Source organism: Aedes aegypti, chromosome 2 (assembly GCF_002204515.2).
Source record: "Aedes aegypti strain LVP_AGWG chromosome 2, AaegL5.0 Primary Assembly, whole genome shotgun sequence".
Lineage (NCBI taxonomy): Eukaryota > Metazoa > Arthropoda > Insecta > Diptera > Culicidae > Aedes > Aedes aegypti.
Window position 1 is genome coordinate 110,066,646 of NC_035108.1, and position 19,762 is coordinate 110,086,407.

The 19,762-nt window shown below is 38.2% G+C and overlaps 1 protein-coding gene across 3 annotated transcripts in view; it reads left to right on the plus strand.

Moving 5' to 3' along the window:
- The first annotated feature begins 118 nt into the window (after window positions 1–118).
- Window positions 119–19,762, plus strand: part of LOC5567757 (molybdenum cofactor biosynthesis protein 1) — a 76,944-nt gene continuing 57,300 nt past the window's right edge. Inside the window, exons 1-2 of one of the 3 annotated variants that reach the window (XR_002499906.1) lie at window positions 119–290; window positions 932–1,165. Coding sequence is in view for 2 of the 3 variants with exons in the window: in XM_021841914.1 (XP_021697606.1) it covers window positions 953–1,165 (213 nt within the window). In the remaining variant the exon portion in view is untranslated. Of the gene's footprint in view, window positions 291–837; window positions 1,166–19,762 lie in introns of those variants that run through there. The other 2 variants (XM_021841914.1, XM_001657604.2) reach the window with 2 other exon arrangements.

The window sequence follows — 19,762 nt, forward strand, 5'->3', positions numbered from 1 at the left end:
GAAGTCAACTTTTAGGCGCACTCAAAGTTGTGCGATGACGGTGTATTGGTAAGCGTCGGAATACTCTCTTGAAACGTAACGAAATATGATTGATAGACGAGAATTGATGAAACGAGTACACGGTTCGCAGTTTCACTCTAGAATTCGTACGGTGCACACGTTAACACTAAGAACCGGTTGAAAAAGTGATTTGGTTTACTTTTGCATTCGTTGTTGAAGCTGAACAGCATCAGCTGTTTTATCGAGCTTGTTGAGCGTTGTCGTTGGAAGCCTAATGCTGTTCTAGTTTTGTGAGTACTATAGTAAATCTAATATGCATGAATCCATCAATCACGTTTCGGTGAACATATGGAGCGAACTCAAACAATCATTTCCGATACGGCCTTGAATTGGCCCTATCAAAATTGCGATTGTAGAAATGACAAATCTCTCCCATCAACTATTGAATCGTTCTTATCAGACGTAAATATTTAATCGTATGAATACTAAGTTTGCAAGACCCTCCCATAGGCTAGTTTTGATTCATTCATTTCGCAACGTAATGACTCGGCATATGTCCCACCTGTTGATCAATTGCAAATTATTGTTTTAGGTTTTATCTGTGTCATTCTCGCTAACGCCTTACTGGTGTTCGTATACTAAATGCTACTTGATATGAGTACGCACATGTACATATATTCTTATTTGCAAAATTTGAAGCGAGCACATGCTACTCCGTGAAGCGTCGCCTACAATGCCGAACAATTCAAAAGCTTCCAGAATTCATATAGGATTTACTCTCTGCTCTCTCAACTCTCAACCTTCTGCTTTCCAATTGGAATACACTTCGCATACGACGCAATCATCAGTCATTATCAGTCTAGCAAAACAAAAACATGTTTCTGTGTCTGGTCGCCGGCTAAAAAGTGAAATTTTGTGATTTTTTTTTCAGAACAACCCATAGCACGACAAAATGTTGAGGATTGTACGGACAGTTCCGGGTGCCGTGCGAAGGGGAGGATCTTGGTCGGAGTGTGGAGATCTGCCGTTTCGATATGGTTTCGGAAAGATTGGCTCCAGCGCTTCTGTGAGGTCGGTGTCTATCGGAGGATGTGCGCAGCAAGTTGGTATTATCAGTAGGGCGCTGTCATCGCTGGCAGGCGAAAAGGGCGATACGACTCAACAGGTATGTTGCTATGGCACACAAATGATCTACTGCGAAAATTACTTCGATACTAAACCAAAAGAATCTGTTTAAAACCTCTTGTGTAGTGTAGATTTCCATATGAATTCAAAAGAACTCGAATCAAAAGATAATGAAATGGGACCGAAGCAAGCAGTGATTATGTTTTGCCTGTAAGGAAGTCAGGTCTTAAACGTACTCGCAAGGACATAATGACTCCAAGACTGGTTGTAGTGATTGACGCTTGTAAAATTTTAGACCGTTCCACCGTGCACGTAACCATTTGTGGTATTTGACTCCAGAAACATCTGCTTTAGCCGTTTTTGATGACAGCAATTCTGATGATTCTAAGCAGTCAAGTTAAGAAATTAGTGAGTAAGGATGTCTAATGGTTATAAAATCTAGAAATAGGAGACTTTATCAATGCAAAATCCATTACGATGTTCAAACAGTACGGCATCCCGAAAACTTTTGTTTCTTTAAATCCAGATCAGTGGCAAACTTGCAAAGATTTCAAGAAAGGCATTATGTTCGTCAGCAAGCTCAAAGCTGTTTACGACATTGCAGAAAGAAGAATCAAGCTCATGACTGACTACAATAAAATGTTAACGCATAATGGAGATGAGAAGCAAATTATGGAATGAAACTATCGTAAAACGGGGTAACTTTGGTAGTTTTTCGAAAAAAAAAACTTGAATAATTATGCATGCTGTTTCAAAGAATTATAATTTATATTTTTAAAACAAGTACTGGCATCCTAGCTATTGATTGCAGTTGATAGATTGCCAAAAGATTTATTTTGAATGGATATACAACTTTTCATATAATCGAAAGTCGGTTTTCTGTTTTAGGTTAACTTTGATAATTGAGTGTAAATCGAAAACAAATGAATGAATAAAAAACATTGATATGAATTTATGAAAATATGAATTATGAAACATTTATAAGGTATTGCATACCTCTAGGCGTTTAACGTTACATAAAAATTTCTGACTTAGATTGCAAGAGTGATCCCAGTTTGTGAAAATGCTTTTCGCTAAGAGATTTGAGACCATATTCAAGTTCTATGATAACTAGGCTGTCAAAGATAAGTGACCAACTAGTCAAAACTACATCAAATAGTGATCGTAGAACAGATTATTTGTAAGTGTTTCGAAAATGCTAAAATGTGTCAATTTTTAATATTCGTATAAAAAGCCTCAAATGCACTTGATTCCAATGAAAATAGCTTTGACATGAAGTGTCATACTAATACTCTTTACTTTGGCATTCGTTTTGCTTAACTGATTAACAGAAACTTCGTTATTTGGTTTAATATGTTGTGGGTTTCGCACTATCAACGTTACCCGCATTAACAAAGTTACCCCGTTTTACGGTACGATAAAGCTCTGATCAAAATAAAATGATAACGGTGTGTCCTAGTAATAGAGGTTCTAATTTACTATTTCCAGTTAAAGGCCCAAACACAATGATAGCGGAACGGCAACGGAACGCGGAACCGGTTCGCCAGCATGAACTATACCATGCTTGTCGACTCAGTGTTGGTTCATTTTCATTCGTTGACAGCTCAGTCGAGATGGTGTGAATCCTATTTGCGTTTGGGCCTTAAAAAATAGCTACCAGTCTTGAGAAACCACTTACATCTACTAACTCTGCGTGCGATTTTCTGTCACAGATTTTCGACGCTTGTAAATTGAGCTTAGTACAAAGTCAACCTGGTTGAAACTAATATTTTTATAAACCAATTACATTCATTCATAACACCCTTAACCTTTTGAACAATGCAGTAGCTGTTGCCCTCGAAAAATAATCAGCAATGTTGCGATTCATGTCACTTGGTTGGAATAGCTTCGCTTTCTTTTTTTCTATAGAGATATACTGTTGCAAGTAGGGGAACTGGGGAAATTTCCCCATATGGGACAGAACGCGTCACGGTGTGCTTTAGGATGCATTTTTTCGTACGAGATAATAGAACACGGACAAAAATGCTTCTCTTTAAATATTGTTAGGTGGTTTCGTGAAAAACGAATAAAACATTTTTCGCTGTTTTCGTTGCTATTTTGAGTGATTTTCAAGGTAATTTTGTAGCTTGATATAAAACCAAATTTCTAAAACTATCACAAAGAGCCAACTTGTGCACTCCCATAATTTGTATACCATGAGATTCAGTAACGCTGTGAAATGTTTTACCGAAATGTGTCATTGAGCGCTACGATATAAATTATAGAGCGCAACAACAGCTTTTCAAAACTGTCTGTCTGTCAGTAACGCTTTGAAATGTTTCACCGAAATGTATCATTAGGCGCTACAACAGTAATTTAAGAACACTACAACATCATTCGAGAATATTCTGGAACATTGTTCCCAATTCATGGAATGTTCCCGAACTAATTATTTGTAAAAAAAGCGCCAAATATTGTAAATTTAAGGATACTATTTCCACTTCCATTTTTCCGAGTAAAGGTTTCAGAAATTTCTTTAATAATACACATTTATTTCTAATAATCGCATAGGAGACAAATCATCGGGAGATAATTTAAATAATCTCAGAGTTGTATGTATGTAATTTACCGAAAGAGAGCAACAAAATAGTTTATTTTCATGTGAGACCATTCAAATCGTTATTTTCAAACATGACAATATATTGACAAACGCTACAGCAAATATTCATCACAATATTCGAGAACTTTGCGTGACCCTTCCATTCGTGGAAAGTTCTGGAACTTTAGAAATATTGCACAGTAGAAGAACCATTACTACAGCATTTTATGTTGCGATTATTTGAGATCGGAACATCACAACAGCATTCGGGAAGCTGACTCCATGGAGACCTCTTAGTATAAATTTAGGCGATTTTGCTGTCATTTATGCCATGCGTGTGTCGATATCGGGTGAAGTTAAATAAAATTATAACCACTTCCTTGACATCACATCTTCCCAAGATCGGAGACTTTTCCTCAGCTTTGTGTTGTTTGAGTATTTACACAGTTTTTAAAAGATACATTTACTTGCCCAAGCTATCATTTTGCATTCGAACATAGAAATTATCAAACGATGGAAGGTCAAACACTTTTTCGCTTCCAAATTTCGTTGGAACGTGGCTAGCCACGTTGGGTATTCTAGTCATATATTTAAAATCCCAGAGTTGTCTGTCAGTAACGCTTTGAAATGTTTCACCGAAAAGTTTCATTGAGCACTACAACAGCAATCATAAATCATTATAAGTTAATTTTGATATTAGAACATTACAATTACAAATTGAGGAGCACTACAACAGCATATTTAAGAGTTTTCTGGAACATTGATTTTTACAGTGTAGTAGGAACTTGGTCGGTGATTAAAAGGTAAACAAACCAACTTCAAGCTGATTGTAGTGCGGTCGAATTGGAATCGGGCAGGTGTTGAAAATAAGATTCAGAACGGACCATGAGCCGATGTTCAATAACTTGATATCGTCTCATGAATGCATACTAAAAACCAAATTTTAATGTTACCGTAAAACGGGGTAACTTTGATAGTTTTTTCGAAGAAAACTTGAATATTTATGCATGTTGTTTCAAAAAATTTTAATTCATATTTTTAAAACAAGTACTGGTATCCTAACCATCGATTCCAGTTAATAGATTTCCAAAAGATTTATTCTTAATGGATATATAATTTTTCATATAATCGAAAGTCGGTTTTCTGTTTTGGGGTAACTTTGATAATGAAGTATCACTCGAACAAAATTGAATGAATAACGTACATTTGTAGGGCGTTGCATATCTTTAGGCGTTTAACGCTATATGGACATTTCTGACTTAGATTACAAAAATGGCCCCAGTTTGTAAAAATAGTATTCGCTAATAGTTTTGAGACCGAATTCGAGTTCTACTATAACTAGGCTGTCAAGTATAAGTGACGAATTCATTATGACTTCATCAAATAGTGATCGTAGAAGCGATTGTTTGAGAGCATTTCAAAATTGCTAAAATCTTATAAATTTTCCATATTTGCATATAAATCCTCAAATGTACTTGATTCCAACGGAAACAGCTTTAACATGAAGTGTCATACTAATACTCTTTACTTTTGCATTCGTTTTGCTTAACAGATTAATAGGAACTTTGTTATTTCGTTTGGTATGTTAAGAGTCTCGCATTATCAAAGTTACCCGCATTATCAAAGTTACCCCGTTTTACGGTACTTTTATACTCCTTTGGAACATTTTTCCAAACTTTTCCCGTTCCATGACTCGCTACTTACAGGAGTCGATGGTCACTTCATCACAACTGTGATTTTGCAAGTTGATAATAAATTATATAGCATTGCAACAACTATTCAGCTGGATATTGTTGAAGTTTCAGCAAGATTCTACTTCTCAATTCATAGAATCTACTGGAGCTTCGAAATGTTTCACAATAGATGAAACACTACAACAGCATTCAAGACTTTCAGATTTGAACATTACAACAGCATTAAGGCCACGTGCTCCCATGAAGTAAGGTCGAATCATAAATTTAGGCGCTTTTGCCGTCATTAGCGTCATGCGCTTTGAAAGATTATGCATAGCTCTTCGCTATAAAATTCCGTTGGAACGTGGCTAGCCACGTTGGGTAGGCTTGTTTGAATATAATTCTCTTATAGCAGAAGAAACACTATAAAAGCAATGTAGGCTGTAATTTACATCAGAACCTTATAACAGCATTCAAGCAACGAGCTAAATTGAGTATGGTAATAACATAAATTTAGGCTCTTTGCAGTCAGTTACATCCGAATCTGTTTTTACACGGGGGAAGCGTACCGTGCAAAAAAAGTTTTCAGTTCAAAATTTCAAAAACCGTCCAAAATAGGAACAGAGATTCTCGACGTTTTATGCAAAAATAAGGTTTTGGCGGAAAAAATTGCATGGAAACTTATTTTGCACGGCCGTGTAACAAAAACCCTTCCAAAAACAGAATCAGGTCAATGCGTATGTCGATATCGAGTAATGTTAACAAATTTATAACCATTTATGCAGAGTAATTTCCTTGCTTAAGTTTCCATTTCGCATTCAAACATAGATATAATCAATCTTAGAAAGGTCATAAGTAGATTCTGGCTTTCAAATACCGTTGGTAACATTTCTAACCAATTTGAGTAAGCTAGTGTATAATATTATAGAACAACTAGCTTACCCAACGTGCATGCTTGGCCTTCAAATCGCACTGCCCATCAAAACGCGTAAACCGAACACTTACTCCGGCGGAGAAAACAAAAACAACCAACAACGCAACAGTACATACAAATTTTACAAAAAATGGCCAGATTACTTCCACCAACAGTGGATGTAGTGAGTACCAAATGTTACTGACTTCGAAAATGCATTAATGAACGCATGCGGTACTGTTTCACTCAGGCAACACATGGAGGCTGTCTGTTTCATTACAAACAGGTTAGTAATTATGGATAAAACGTCCTACCTACCAGATTCTACCTATTCTCACCTTTTATCACCGGTGTAGTATTGACAACTGATAAATGTTTTAAATTATAGGCAATGAGAGATCGACCAGAGAGATTCGTACACGCCATATGTAGCAAGTATGAGGTTGTGCACAAAAAGTCCCTATTCAGCGACAGCCAACCCCAACCTGCACATATTCGTGCACGCTATAGGCTGTGCGAATCTCAGGGTGCGATCAATAAATGCGAGAATGGTGGGCGATGTTATCTTGGCAGACACGATTGCCAATGCGGCCGTCGTGAACTATGTCAGGGGCTCGCGGTATAACCTCCAGCCAGAGTTTTACCGCCCGGGGAGTGTCATGGCCCCCGAAGGAGCTCGAGCAGGACTAGAGGAGCAATCGGCTGCAGGGTCCCTTGACTTAGAGCTGATGAGCGAGGCAGGAGTTATAGAAGGGATGCAGCGGGCGGCGGAACCGGGAGACATGCTTCCACACTCATGGTGGAAATTCGTAGTGGCCAACCAAGCGACAGTCCCACCTTATATCATTGGGCCCATGTACGTCGCATGGACTCAAATCTCAAGCGTCCGCTCGGGAACCATCGGCGAACACCTAAAGGCCTTCGGGGCCCTTAAACTAGGAGGACAGCCCTAGACCGAAACGATCACTATCATATTTCTTCGAAAAATAACATCATGAAACGACATATGGTATGCAAGTGTGGACTGCAGCGGAAATATGGTGTATACCGTATTGTACTGCAGCTTCCGCACTTGCCTGCGGAGAAAATACCGCAAGGCATTAACTTTGTTATGAAGCATATCCGGAAAAATATCAACGATAACACTAAGGGGGCAGCATTTGAGCAGTACCTCCGTTCGCAGTGGTTGAGCAATGTGCCTCACCATGTATATTCAGCATACAGGGTAGGCACATCCTCAAATAACGCGGCGGAGTCGTACCATGCCAAAATGCTAAGAGAGATCGGGGAATCGCCGAGCTCGTGGTTATTTGTAGGTATGTATACGATTCATATATCACTTTTCTATTTGTACATTAATACATTTTTCTACTAATTTCAGAAAAAAATAAAGGACTGGCGAAAACGATTTCTGCTAAAATCAGTCTGGCGCAAAATCTTCCATATGGGCGGGAGCAAAACGCGCGTCAAAATTTCGTGACCCAACAATCGCGAATTTTTGACATAGTCGGCGAGATTGAGAAGTTTCTTTTGACACTCAATCGAAAAAAAAACCGTTAGATTGGTTGTTTTCCGCTACCGGCGATAGAGACGGTGTCAGCATTGGATGGTAATTATTCTTAATTCTTATTTTGGTTAATCATATGCTCTTTATTACCTTATTGTTTCTCTTCTGCTCTAGAATGTGTGACATGTGCGAAACCCGCCGCCGTTACCCTACAGCCATGTGACCACAGGCCTTACTGTGGCACATGTATGTTAGCCGACATCGCGAATGAGTTCTGCCCAATTTGCGGCAACCCACCGCATACTAAACGAAATATCATAATTTCTGTTAATCGGTTAAGCAAAACGAATGCAAAACTAAAGAATATTGGTATGACACTTCATGTAAGAGCTATTTTCATTTGAATCGATAACATTTGAGGCTTCATAGGGCATATTCTCCCGTATAGATGATGTCATTGTCATTTTCCAAATTCCCAGTTGTGGTGAAAAGACCATAGGCAAATGCGCCACCGTCATAGAGGTCGCTGAGGAAGAACGAGAGAAATGTCACTGAAAACGTTTGTTTACGTCCAAAATTCAATTTTTCAACCCAAAAATTAGGTCATAATCAATCGATTATTGAACTATTTTCCATTGGCATAATAATTTTGTACCACTATTCTTGCGATACGCGTGATTCCACAACAAATTAAACCACTAACAAAGAATCCGGAAGTTTATAACCTATGTTGCCAAACACAAATTTTCCAATTTTATCCCACTAATCGTACAAGAGCACTGACCGGATCTGTACATTTTCGAAGGATCAAAAGTTTATTTTGTTTTTCAATGATCTCTGATCGTCTACTAAATAACTATTTTGAGAAAAATTGTATATTGTGTGTTCCTTCCTATGCAGCACACGGCACGTTCTCAATCCAACCTCTTTTTTGTCGGTTCTCCTACTAGCCACCAGATGTCGGAGTGATCGTTTAGCTTCGAAAATATTTGCCTACTAGCTTACCCGACGTGGCTAGCCACGTTCCAACAAAATTTTAAAGCGAAAAGCTACGTATAATCTTTCAAATCGCATGATTTTGATAACCTCAAAATCGCCTTAATTTATGCTCAGGTAATACTCCATCGAGCACGTGGCCTCAATACTGTTGTAGTGTTCTAATATGAAATAAGTAAAGCCTTTTATGCTGTTGTAGTGTTTCTTATGTTGTGAAATATTTCAAAAGTTCCAGAAGATACTATGAATTAGAGAGCAAAATCGTACCAAAAAATCTAACATATCCTCCCAAATATAGTGTAGTATGATTCATTGTAATTTTTCCAAATCACAGTTGTGAAAAGACCATCGACTCAGAGAAATACCGAGTCATGGTATAGGAATGTTTTAAGGGATCATCATAGTAAGCATAACATTTTTTTTTAAGTATGCATCCGTGTGTCGATATCGTGTCATTGAGCATCGACTCTTGGAGGTTTCACTGTAAATTAATAAAACTCGAATATTTGGTGCACATTCATCTCATTCATGTTTATCTTACTTTTACATATGTCGAACTCGTTTTTGAACCTAAGATGGAACTCGAGAAACCCGTTTCACATTTTCAACTTACACCAGACTCAAGTTCGATCGAATTGCAATTTGTATGAAGTTGATTTGTTCACGTTTTGATCACCAACCAAATTCCGAAACAGACGACAATGATGAAATGTTCGAGAATATTCTACGAATTGGAATGAACAAAGTTCCAGAAAACTCCAGAATATTCTGTCAATGAACTATTGTAGTGCTCCACAATTTGCAATTGCAATGTTCTTATATTAAAATCGGCCGTTGTAGTGCTCTTAAATTACTGTTGTAGTGCTCATCGATGAAATATTTCAGAGCGTTACTGACAGACAGACAACTCTGGGATTTTATATATATGATAGATTCAGGGAAATATTGAGTCATGGAACTGGAATGTTTTGGTAAGCTGTTTTTAAGGGATAATAAAAGTAAGCATAAAATTATGCTCTAAGTATGCATCCATGAATCGATATCGAGTCATTGAACATCGACTCATGGAGGTTTCAATGTAGAATAATAAAACTGGAATATTTGGCGCACATTCATCTCATTCAAGTTTATCTTGCTTTTACATATATCGAACTCGTTTTTGAACCTGAGTTGGAACTGGAGAAAACCGTTTCACATTTTTAACTCCAACCCGATTCAAATTCGACCGAATTACAACTTGCTTGAAGTTGATTTCTAAACAGACGACAATGGTGAAAGGTTCGAGAATACATATTCTACGAATTGGAATGAACAATGTTCCAGAAAACTCCAGAATATTCTGTCAAAGAGCTATTGTAGTACTCCACGAATTGCAATTGTAATGGTCTAATATTATGACCGTTGTAGTGCTCTTAAATTGCTATTGTAGTGCTCTACGAAACATTTCAAAGCGTTACTGACAAACAGACAACTCTGGGATTTTATTTATATGAGTAGCTTACCCGACGTGGCTAACCACGATTCAACGAAATTTTAAGGGTGTGAGCCGTTTCACCGATTCGTTTAACTTTTACTTAAATTTGACAGCTCGATAGTTATTTCCCCTCCGGTTGAAAGTAACCCTGCTCTGAAGTATGATTAAACTTGACAGTTCGAAAGTTATTTTCCTAACCCTCTGTCAACTTTATTCAGAAAAAAACTACTCGATTGTCAAAGCTCAAATGGGTTGACCGTGAAGTTCAATTTAACCATTTGAGGGAAAATAACTATCGAAATGTCAAATTTTAACTAATAGTTGAACTAATTGGTGAAACGGTTCACAGCCTAATGCGAAAAACTACCTATAATCTCTCAAATCGCATGATACTGATGACTTCAAAATCGCCTAAATTTATGCTCAGGCATCCATCGAGCACGTGGCCTCAATATTGCTGTAGTGTTCTAATCTGAAATAATTATAGCCTTATATGCTGTTCTAGTGTTTCTTATGTTGTGAAATATTTCAAAAGTTCCAGAAGATTCTACGAATTGGGGAGTAGAATCGTACCAAAAAATCTAGCATATCTTCTTAAATAGCTGTTGTAGTGTAGTATGATTCATTGTCATTTTTCAAAATTACAGTTGTGAAAAGACCATCGACTCAGAGAAATACCATGTCATGGAACAGGAATGTTTTAAGTAATCATCATAGAAGCATAAAATGTTGCATTAAGTTTGCATCCATGAGTCGATATCGAGTCATTGAGCATCGACTCTTGGAGGTTTCAATGTAAATTAATAAAACTCGAATATTTGGCGCACATTCGTCTCATTTATGTTTATCCTGCTTTTACATATGTCGAACTCGTTTTTGAACCTGTGATGGAACTGGAGAAACCGTTTAACATTTTCAACTCACATCCGATTCAAGTTCGACTGAACTGCAATTTGCTTGAAGTTGATTTATTGACGTTTTGATCACCAACCAAAGTTCAAATCAGACGACAATGATGAAAGTTCGAGTATATTCTACGAATTGGAATGAATAAAGTTCCAGAAAACTCTAGAATATTCTGCCAAAGAGCTATTGCAGTACTTGCAATTGTAATGTTCTAATATTAAAATGAACCGTTGTAGTGCTCTTAAATTGCTGTTGTAGTGCACAACGAAACTTTTCGACGAAACATTTCAAAGCGTTACTGACAGACAGACAACTCTGGGGTTTTATATATATGACCAGCTTACCCATCGTGGCTAGCCACGATCCAACGAATTTTCAAAGCTATGTGCTATGTCTAAGCTTATAACAATTGATAAGTTCTGTGTCCAAATGCAAAATGATAACCTGGACAACTACATTTCTCTGATAAAACCTGTGAAAGTGGTTCATGAATAATAAGCTGAGAAGCGGACTCCGTCCTAGTGGAGATGTAAGAGGTAGACGATAATTGTTATAGTTTTATTAGCATGACCCGACATCAACACACATAAAACTAATGACCGTAAATTCTCCTAAATGTATGCTCTGAGCATACTCCATAGAGCACGTGGTCTTCATGCTGTTGTTATGTTCTAGGTTGTGAATCATTTCAAAACTTCCAGAAGATTCTATGAATTAAGCCTAATTTGTTGCTGGAAATAAATCGCACCAAAAATTTCTAGTCGATTCCTTGCACAAATATTCTACAGCGACTTACGATTTAACTGACATTTCTTTCCAACTGCTTACTGCGATCAGAATAAAAGCGCTTTCTTGGATGATTTCTCACTGGATTTTCCCACGGATCAAGAAAGGCCAAGAAATTACCTTTCGGCAGCAAACCAAACCAATCAAAAATTCGACTGAATAGCTGGCGCAATGTTCTGAAACTTACTGTCATCTTTTGAAATCACAGTTGTAATAAAGGTACCATCGAAATATCGAATCATTGAACGCTGTAGAAAACCAACAAAATTTTTGTTTGGATTTGTTTAGTTAGTATGATTCCATGAGTCGATATCGAGTCATGGAGGTTTACTGTGAATTGAAAAAAAAGGACTCGAATATTAAGCGCACATACATCTTATTTCTTGTTTATCTTGCTTTGTCGAATTCGAACCTAGCTTGGAACTGGAGATACCTGTTCTGAAACATATATTCGATCCTAACCCGATTCAAATTCGACCGACCTACAATCTGTTTGAAGTTGATTTGTTTTCGTTTTAGTTACCAACCATGTTTCTAAAAACGAAACTGACAGAGATGAAAAGTTCGGGAATATTCTACGAATTGGAAAGAAAACTCATGAAAACTTTAGAATATGCAATGAAATAGCTGTTGTTGTGCTCCAAAATTAGCAATTAGCGTTCTAACATTAAAATTTACTTTTGTAGTGCTCATAAATTGCTGTTGTAGTTCTCAATGATATATTTCGATGAAACATTTCAAAGCGTTACTGACAGACAGACAACTCTGGGATTTTATATATATGACTAGCTTTCCCGACGTGGCTAGCCACGTGCTACAAAATTTTAAACCGAAATACTATGTATAATCTTTCAAATCGCATGATTTTGATGACCGCTAAATCGCCTAAATTTATGCTCTGGTTATACACCATCGAGCACATGGCCTCAAGGCTGTTTAGTCCTCTAATTTGAAATAAGTGTAACCTTATATGCTGTTGTAGTGTTTCTTCTGTTGTGAAATATTTCAAAAGTCCCAGAATATTCTACGAGTTAGAGTAGAATCTTACCAAAAATTCTAGCATATTTTCCTGAATAGCAGTGCAGTGTAGTATGATTCATTGTCATTTTTTAAAATCAAAGTTGTGGAATAGGAATGTTTTTGAAAACTGTTCTAGGGGATCATCATAGTATTAAGCATAACATTTTGCTTTAAGTATGCAACCATTAGTCGAAATCGAGTTCTGGAGCATCGACTAATGGAGGCTTCACTGAAAATTAATAAAACTCGAATATTTGGCGCACATTCATCTCATTCATACTTATCTTGTTCTTACATATGTCAAACTCGTTTTTGAACTTAGGTTGGAGCTGGAGAAACCCGTATCACATTTTCAACTTCAGCTCGATTCAAGTTCGACTGCATTACAATTTGCTGGATGTTGATTTGTTTACGTTTTAGTCACTGACCAAATGATGCAGAGTTTGAGAATATTCTACGAATTAAAATGAACAAAGTTCCAGAGAACTTCAGAATATTCTGTCAAATAGCTATTGAAGTGCTATACAAATTGCAATTGTAATGTTCTAATATTAAAATTCACCGTTGTAGTGCTCTTAAATTGCTGTTGTAGTGCTCAATGAAACTTTTCGATGGAACATTTCACAGCGTTACTGACAGACAGACAACTCTGAGATTTTATATATATGATGATCATTTATAGGGCGCTTGCAGCAAACAAAAGTGTGCCCAACGCCCCCCTTTGATTTTGCTGGGTAACGGTTTGAAACGAAAAACACGTTACGAAACGTTTCCCAGCAAAATCAAAAGGGCCCGTTGGGCACACTAAACAAAGGCTGCAAGTGCCCTATTAGCGCGAAACATGCCAAAACACACTACCGTAATCCGGGGTATCATTGATCAGCGGGGTAACATTGATCGGAATGACTCATCTCGTAATACGCTCGTCGAGTCTCTAGAGCTACCTCCACTAAGGGAGCTTTTGCCCTATACGAATATTCAAAATTGATACGATTCTGGCATTTTCGTAACGCATACAATCTGTTTTACGACCTTTATTTGATGTAGTTTTGAATAGTTGGTCACTTATCTTTGACAGCCTAGTTATCGTAGAACTTGAATATGGTCTCAAATCTCTTAGCGAAAAGCATTTTCACAAACTGGGACAATTTTTGCAATCTAGGTCAGAAATTTCCATACAACGATAAACGCCTAGAGATATCAATGCCCTATAAATGTTACGTAATATATTTAATTTTGTTCGATTTATACTCCATTGTCAAAGTAACCCCAAAACAGAAAACTGACTTTCGATAATATGAAAAATTATATATCCATTCAAAATAAATCTTTAGGAAATCTATCAACTACAATCAATAGCTAGAATACCAGTACTCCGGGCACAAGGACATTTGGGTCCGCCCTTTAAGTGTCCGTTGTCTGCTCTGTCGACACATATTAGAAACTTAGCGATTTCCTTACAATCACTTGCCCTATGACTTCCAGTGTCGCATTTTCTGCACAGCTTACTTCTGTCGGGACCATTGCAATTCCACGACTTTCGGCCCTTCCAGAAACACTTGAAGCAAACTTCAGTATGCTCAGCCGGCAAATTCTTCGCAATTGTGTATCGTGTGGCAAGCGGGAAGATAATCTATGCCATGGGAAGTCAAAAAATTGTTCATGGTGGTGTTCAAACCTACGACCCTCAGCATGATCTTGCAGAACAGTTACGATGAACGCTGAACCTATTTGGGTCCCTTGCCATGTTCCAACATTTAAATAAACTGTTATAGTGTTCTAAAATGTACACTACTCGTCATAAATACGGACTGGCTTGAAAAAGTTTAGCATCACCTCAAAACAGGAACATTGATTATGCTGACGATTTATAATGGAACGGTCTTCAGCAAAGTTGTATAGCACATAAAGGACATTCGAAAAGCAAATAGTACCTACCTTGATACCTCGATGGCTACAGCGTAGCGTCACGCCATTGCCGGGCGTATTGTACAGCTCCATCTTCGTCGGTCTTGGGCGAAACTTCTCCAGTTGTCCCGAACGTTTAGGGTCGCCAGGTCCTCTTCCACTGCGTACAGCCAGCGTATTCGTGATCTTCCTCAAAGCCGCCGACCTCTACCTGGTTCCCTGCTGAATATTAATTTCGCAATTCTTTCTTCCGACATTCGCACTAAGTGACCAGCCCACTGAAGTCTGCCGTATTTTACACGCTTGATAATATTCACATCTTTGTACACTTGATACAACTCGTGATTCATGCGTCTGCGCCACACACCATTTTCGAGTTTCCCACCGAGTATTGTCCGCAGCACTTAACGCTCGAAAACACCGAGAGCTTTCCGGTCTGGCTCTTTCAACTTCCACGCTTCGTGCCCGTAGAGAGCCACCGGAAGAATCAATGTTTTATACAGGACGAATTTGGTTCCGGTTGCAAGCTGTGGGACCTAAGCTGATTACGTAGTCCGTGAAAGGCCTTTTTCGCAGCCGCAACACGTCTTTTCACTTCGCGGGAAACGTTGTTGTCACATAGTGTTCCAAGGTAAACAAATTCTTCAAACAAATCCCCATCGAAGGCCTCTTCCACTAACCTGCGATCGATTTCAATTCGGTCTATATCGTCCGCAAAGCCAAGGAGCATGTGCGACATTGTGATAATAGTGCCATTTCTCTGCACGCCAGATCTCCTAATAGCACCCACGAGTGCAATGTTGAACAGTAAATTCGAAAGTGCGTCTCCCTGCTTCAACCCGTCTAACGTCACGAACGAGGTTGACACCTCGTCTGCGCTCCGAACACTTGATTTCGAACCATCCAGCGTAGCATGTATCAGCCTAATTAGTTTCGCCGGAAAACCATTTTCAGACATTATCTGCCAAAGCTAATTTCTTTTCACTGAGTCGTACGCCGCCTTGAAATCAATAAACAGAGTCTGCGGTGAGTCTGCAAGTTATACCCCCAGAATTTATCTAGGATCATTCGCAAGCTAAACATCTGGTCCGTTGTCGAACGGCCCTCACGAAAACCAGCTTGGTATTCGCCGACGAAGGACTCCTCGAGCGGTCTCAGTCTGTTAAACAGGATGCGCGACATAATTTTGTACGCCAAATTCAGCAGGGTAATTCCTCTGTAATTTTGGCACACTCCAGTCTGTGTCCTTTCTTGTAGATAGGGTAAATGAGGCCATCCAACCAGCCAGTGGGCAATTCTTCGTCCTCCCATACCTTCAGAAGTACTCGGTGGATCGACTGGTAAAGCATACAAGCATACGGCTTCTGGCGACATTCTTCATGTCTGTCACCCCTGGCACTCTTCATTGAACCAGCCGTTTCGTCTTCGTCGTTGACCAGAGAAAATCACTTCCCGCGCCGTTGTTGTCACAGCTTCGTGGATAGGGTCCCACAGGCTGTCGACTTCTCCAGCAACGTTGATTCTTCCCAACTGCTCGTCTAGCTGCTGGTGGTACTGTGCAGCTACCCCATCAGTCGACAAGCGTTGTATATTGAAGCGCAGCGTTCTGTTTGTTGTGGAACCGCGCCCGAATTTTAGCTACAACGAGATAATGATCCGAGTCGATATTAGGGCCTCGGAAGGTCCTGACTTCCATGATATCTGAGAAATGTTGCCCATCAACCACCACGTGGTCTATTTGAGAGCAGGCATCGCCACTCCAGCGTCACCAGGTGTGTTTGCGGTTATTCTTTCGTGCGAAGTAGGTACTGCTGATTGCCATCCTTCTAGCACCAGCGAAGGTTACTAGTCGCAGACCATTATCATTGGTAACGGAATGAAAGCTTTCCGTTCCAATGCCGGGTCGGGAGAAATCTTCTTTCCCGATCTGCGCATTTGCGTCGCCGATGACTACCCGCATAAACCAGAACCGTACTCGCACTATTCCCCAAACCATCCACAACCATGAACGACAATATCTAGCCAGTTTCCTACAACATCTAAAATAACAATAAAGCAACACTACCGCGGACTGTTTCGACAGTTTGCTGAATGGTAAATGGACAAATAACAATGTGGGGAATAGGCGGTTAAGTTATGTAACCATTCAAAAACGACGATTTTCTCGAACAAAATTTGTAGTGGATGGTTTGCAAAAGGTACGTAAACCATCCATTTTTTGCCAAATTCAATGTAAGGCAATCAGTTAAGAAATTGTTAAACCATATTTTTTTAAAGCAAATAATGTATGGGTAATTATAGGTTTATGGTACTTCATGGTATTTTAACTGTATGCCGAACTGTTATATTACATTTAGACAATTAACCAATCTACGGGGATATTTCTAAGAAGAGGCAATGAAATAAGTAGGTACGTGTGGAAAAACTCATTTCAATTAAAAATACATAGGGAAAGTGTACCAGTTATGGCAATAGTGGTTCCCTATTTGGCCATACGTGTTTTCTCGAAAACATTCACATTTTTAATATTTTTAACATCAAGATATATTTGATATTAAACTACTAAAACACACAGAATGATTAAAAATTTAAAAATAATCAAATTATCGCGTATGGCGAAATAGAGAACCATCATTTCCATAACTGTACACCTACCCTAATCATTTTTCTTGTTTGAAATGATTCAGTCCACATGTTCCTCTTGTTTCATTATTCGTTATAAAAGGAAAATAATGAAGGTAGAATTGTCTTTTATAAAAAGATTATTTTTCATCACTAAATTCCTTCCCAACATTTTACACAATTTTTGTATTAACACAGGAATTTCCCGGTCTGTAATTAAGACCGTAATTAGGAACACTAGACACTGGGTGTGATTAGGTGCAATATGAATGCAGCGAGCTTGATCGGCACGGTGACCATCACTTCTTTCTCCGGTTCGAATTCGATTTATACTCGTTCCCCTGCTTGGATGATTCCGAACGATTTCGTCGAGGACGAAAAAGTTTATCTTCCGTTACTCCAGCAGTTCCGGATTCGGTTCTAACATCACGTTGGTTGAAAAAAACGAATGCAAACTAGTAGGAGCAAAAATTTTAAGCTCGCGAGTTTTTTTTTATTTTTCTATTTTTTCAGACAGCGTGAAAACAAACACGCATGAAAAATTGAACAGAGCGTATGTTACAAATTTTACATGGCAGTTATATTTTTTTTACTTTACATTTTTATATAGGAGTAGAAGCGTTGTTTCAGTATTTTAAACAAATCTGTGGAGATTTTTTTGTTTTGTTTTGAAATATGTAAGTTCTACAAATATACTGGGAATTTCATCACGGTGTAATTTTTCTAGCGTGTATCGCTTATACCTACACCAGTCATTCAACTGTTTGCCAAATTTCATGTGTATAACAATTATTATCAATAAAGTTAATAATACTTTCGATGCTCAAAAGTTGTTTTTTGCTGGTCTCGAACAGTACTGTATTTTGTCATATAAAAGAAATGAAGAATTTTGTATGGAGACTGCAAGCATGTTGGAAAAATAGATCTAATCCTAATTTTATCATGCAATTTCAACTAAAAGATATCTGAAATGAAAGTTAAAGTCATATTTTGCATACCTGGTGTATTAGAGCACAAAAAAGTTTGACAAATCATAGTTTAAATTTCATGTAAGGGGTCATGCACAAACTACGTCACGCTCCTGTTGAGTCCGGGGGTATCCAAATCATCCATTCCTACTATTTTCTGCTCGTCTTCTCTTCTTCTCCAAAATTGTCTGCTTTAAATTATCCGTCAGTACTCTTCCAGATTCGTTGTAAGACTGACTTTCGGTGAAACATTCGATTCTTCAAAGCATCCTTGATTGATTCCTATTTTCTCAGGCTTCTTTGTTTTGTATGAAATTCAAAGTAATATCTTTTCACTAAGTCTATTTTATTTCTATTTTCTTTTTTCATCTATATATATTAGATTTTTTATTCTGAATATCTTATTTACTATTATTACTGATACTCTATCTGGTACAACATTGCTTCCCATCTCCACTCTTACTCAAAAATGGTATATAAATGCATATCTTTAAATCTATTTGGTTTAACAATATCTCTCCTTGGCCTTTCTCTTAAATTTGCTGGACCACTTCCCATAATGACATCCTCTTTGCTGTCGGTTGGTTTGCTACTTGAGTTCTCTGTAATGTGTCCATTTGAATCGTTTTCTTGTAACAGTGTCTCTTGAAAGATTTTTTTCACATCCTGGACGTTTCTTGAAAATTGCACTCCACGGTCGCTCCTGATCACCACTTTTGCTCCTTCTCGCGCAATTACCGTATACTTTTCAGCACCAAAAGTTGGATCCGATTTGACCTTTTTTATGAAGTGCCAACAACACATTGTCTCCGACTGTAACATCTGAATCTTTCACTCCTCTTTTCCAATCTGCATACTGTTTAGTTTTAAATTTGTATAAATCGTCTTTCTCTTTGATTTCCGCTCTGTCAATTGGAGTTCGTGAAGAGCTGTCCCAGAGGCAGGGGTATGTTCCCCTAAACTTCCATCCAACCAGTAGTTCGAACGGCGTAACACCAAGGTTTGCAATGGGTCTAACTTTGTTATGAATATGAACGTATTTGTCCAATGCACTTCTCCAGTTGACATTATCCAACTTTGCTGCTACCAAAGCTTCTTTGATTCCTTTGTTTTGCCGCTCTACTGCTCCATTGGATTGAGGACTTAATGGTATCGATTTCGTTATTTTGACTCCTCTGTTTTCCCAGTTCGAAATAAATTTTTCGCTTTGAAAAGGCGGACCATTGTCACTTTGGATGACAAAAGGGTATCCCCACACCAGAAATACTTTGTTCAGTGCTTCATTA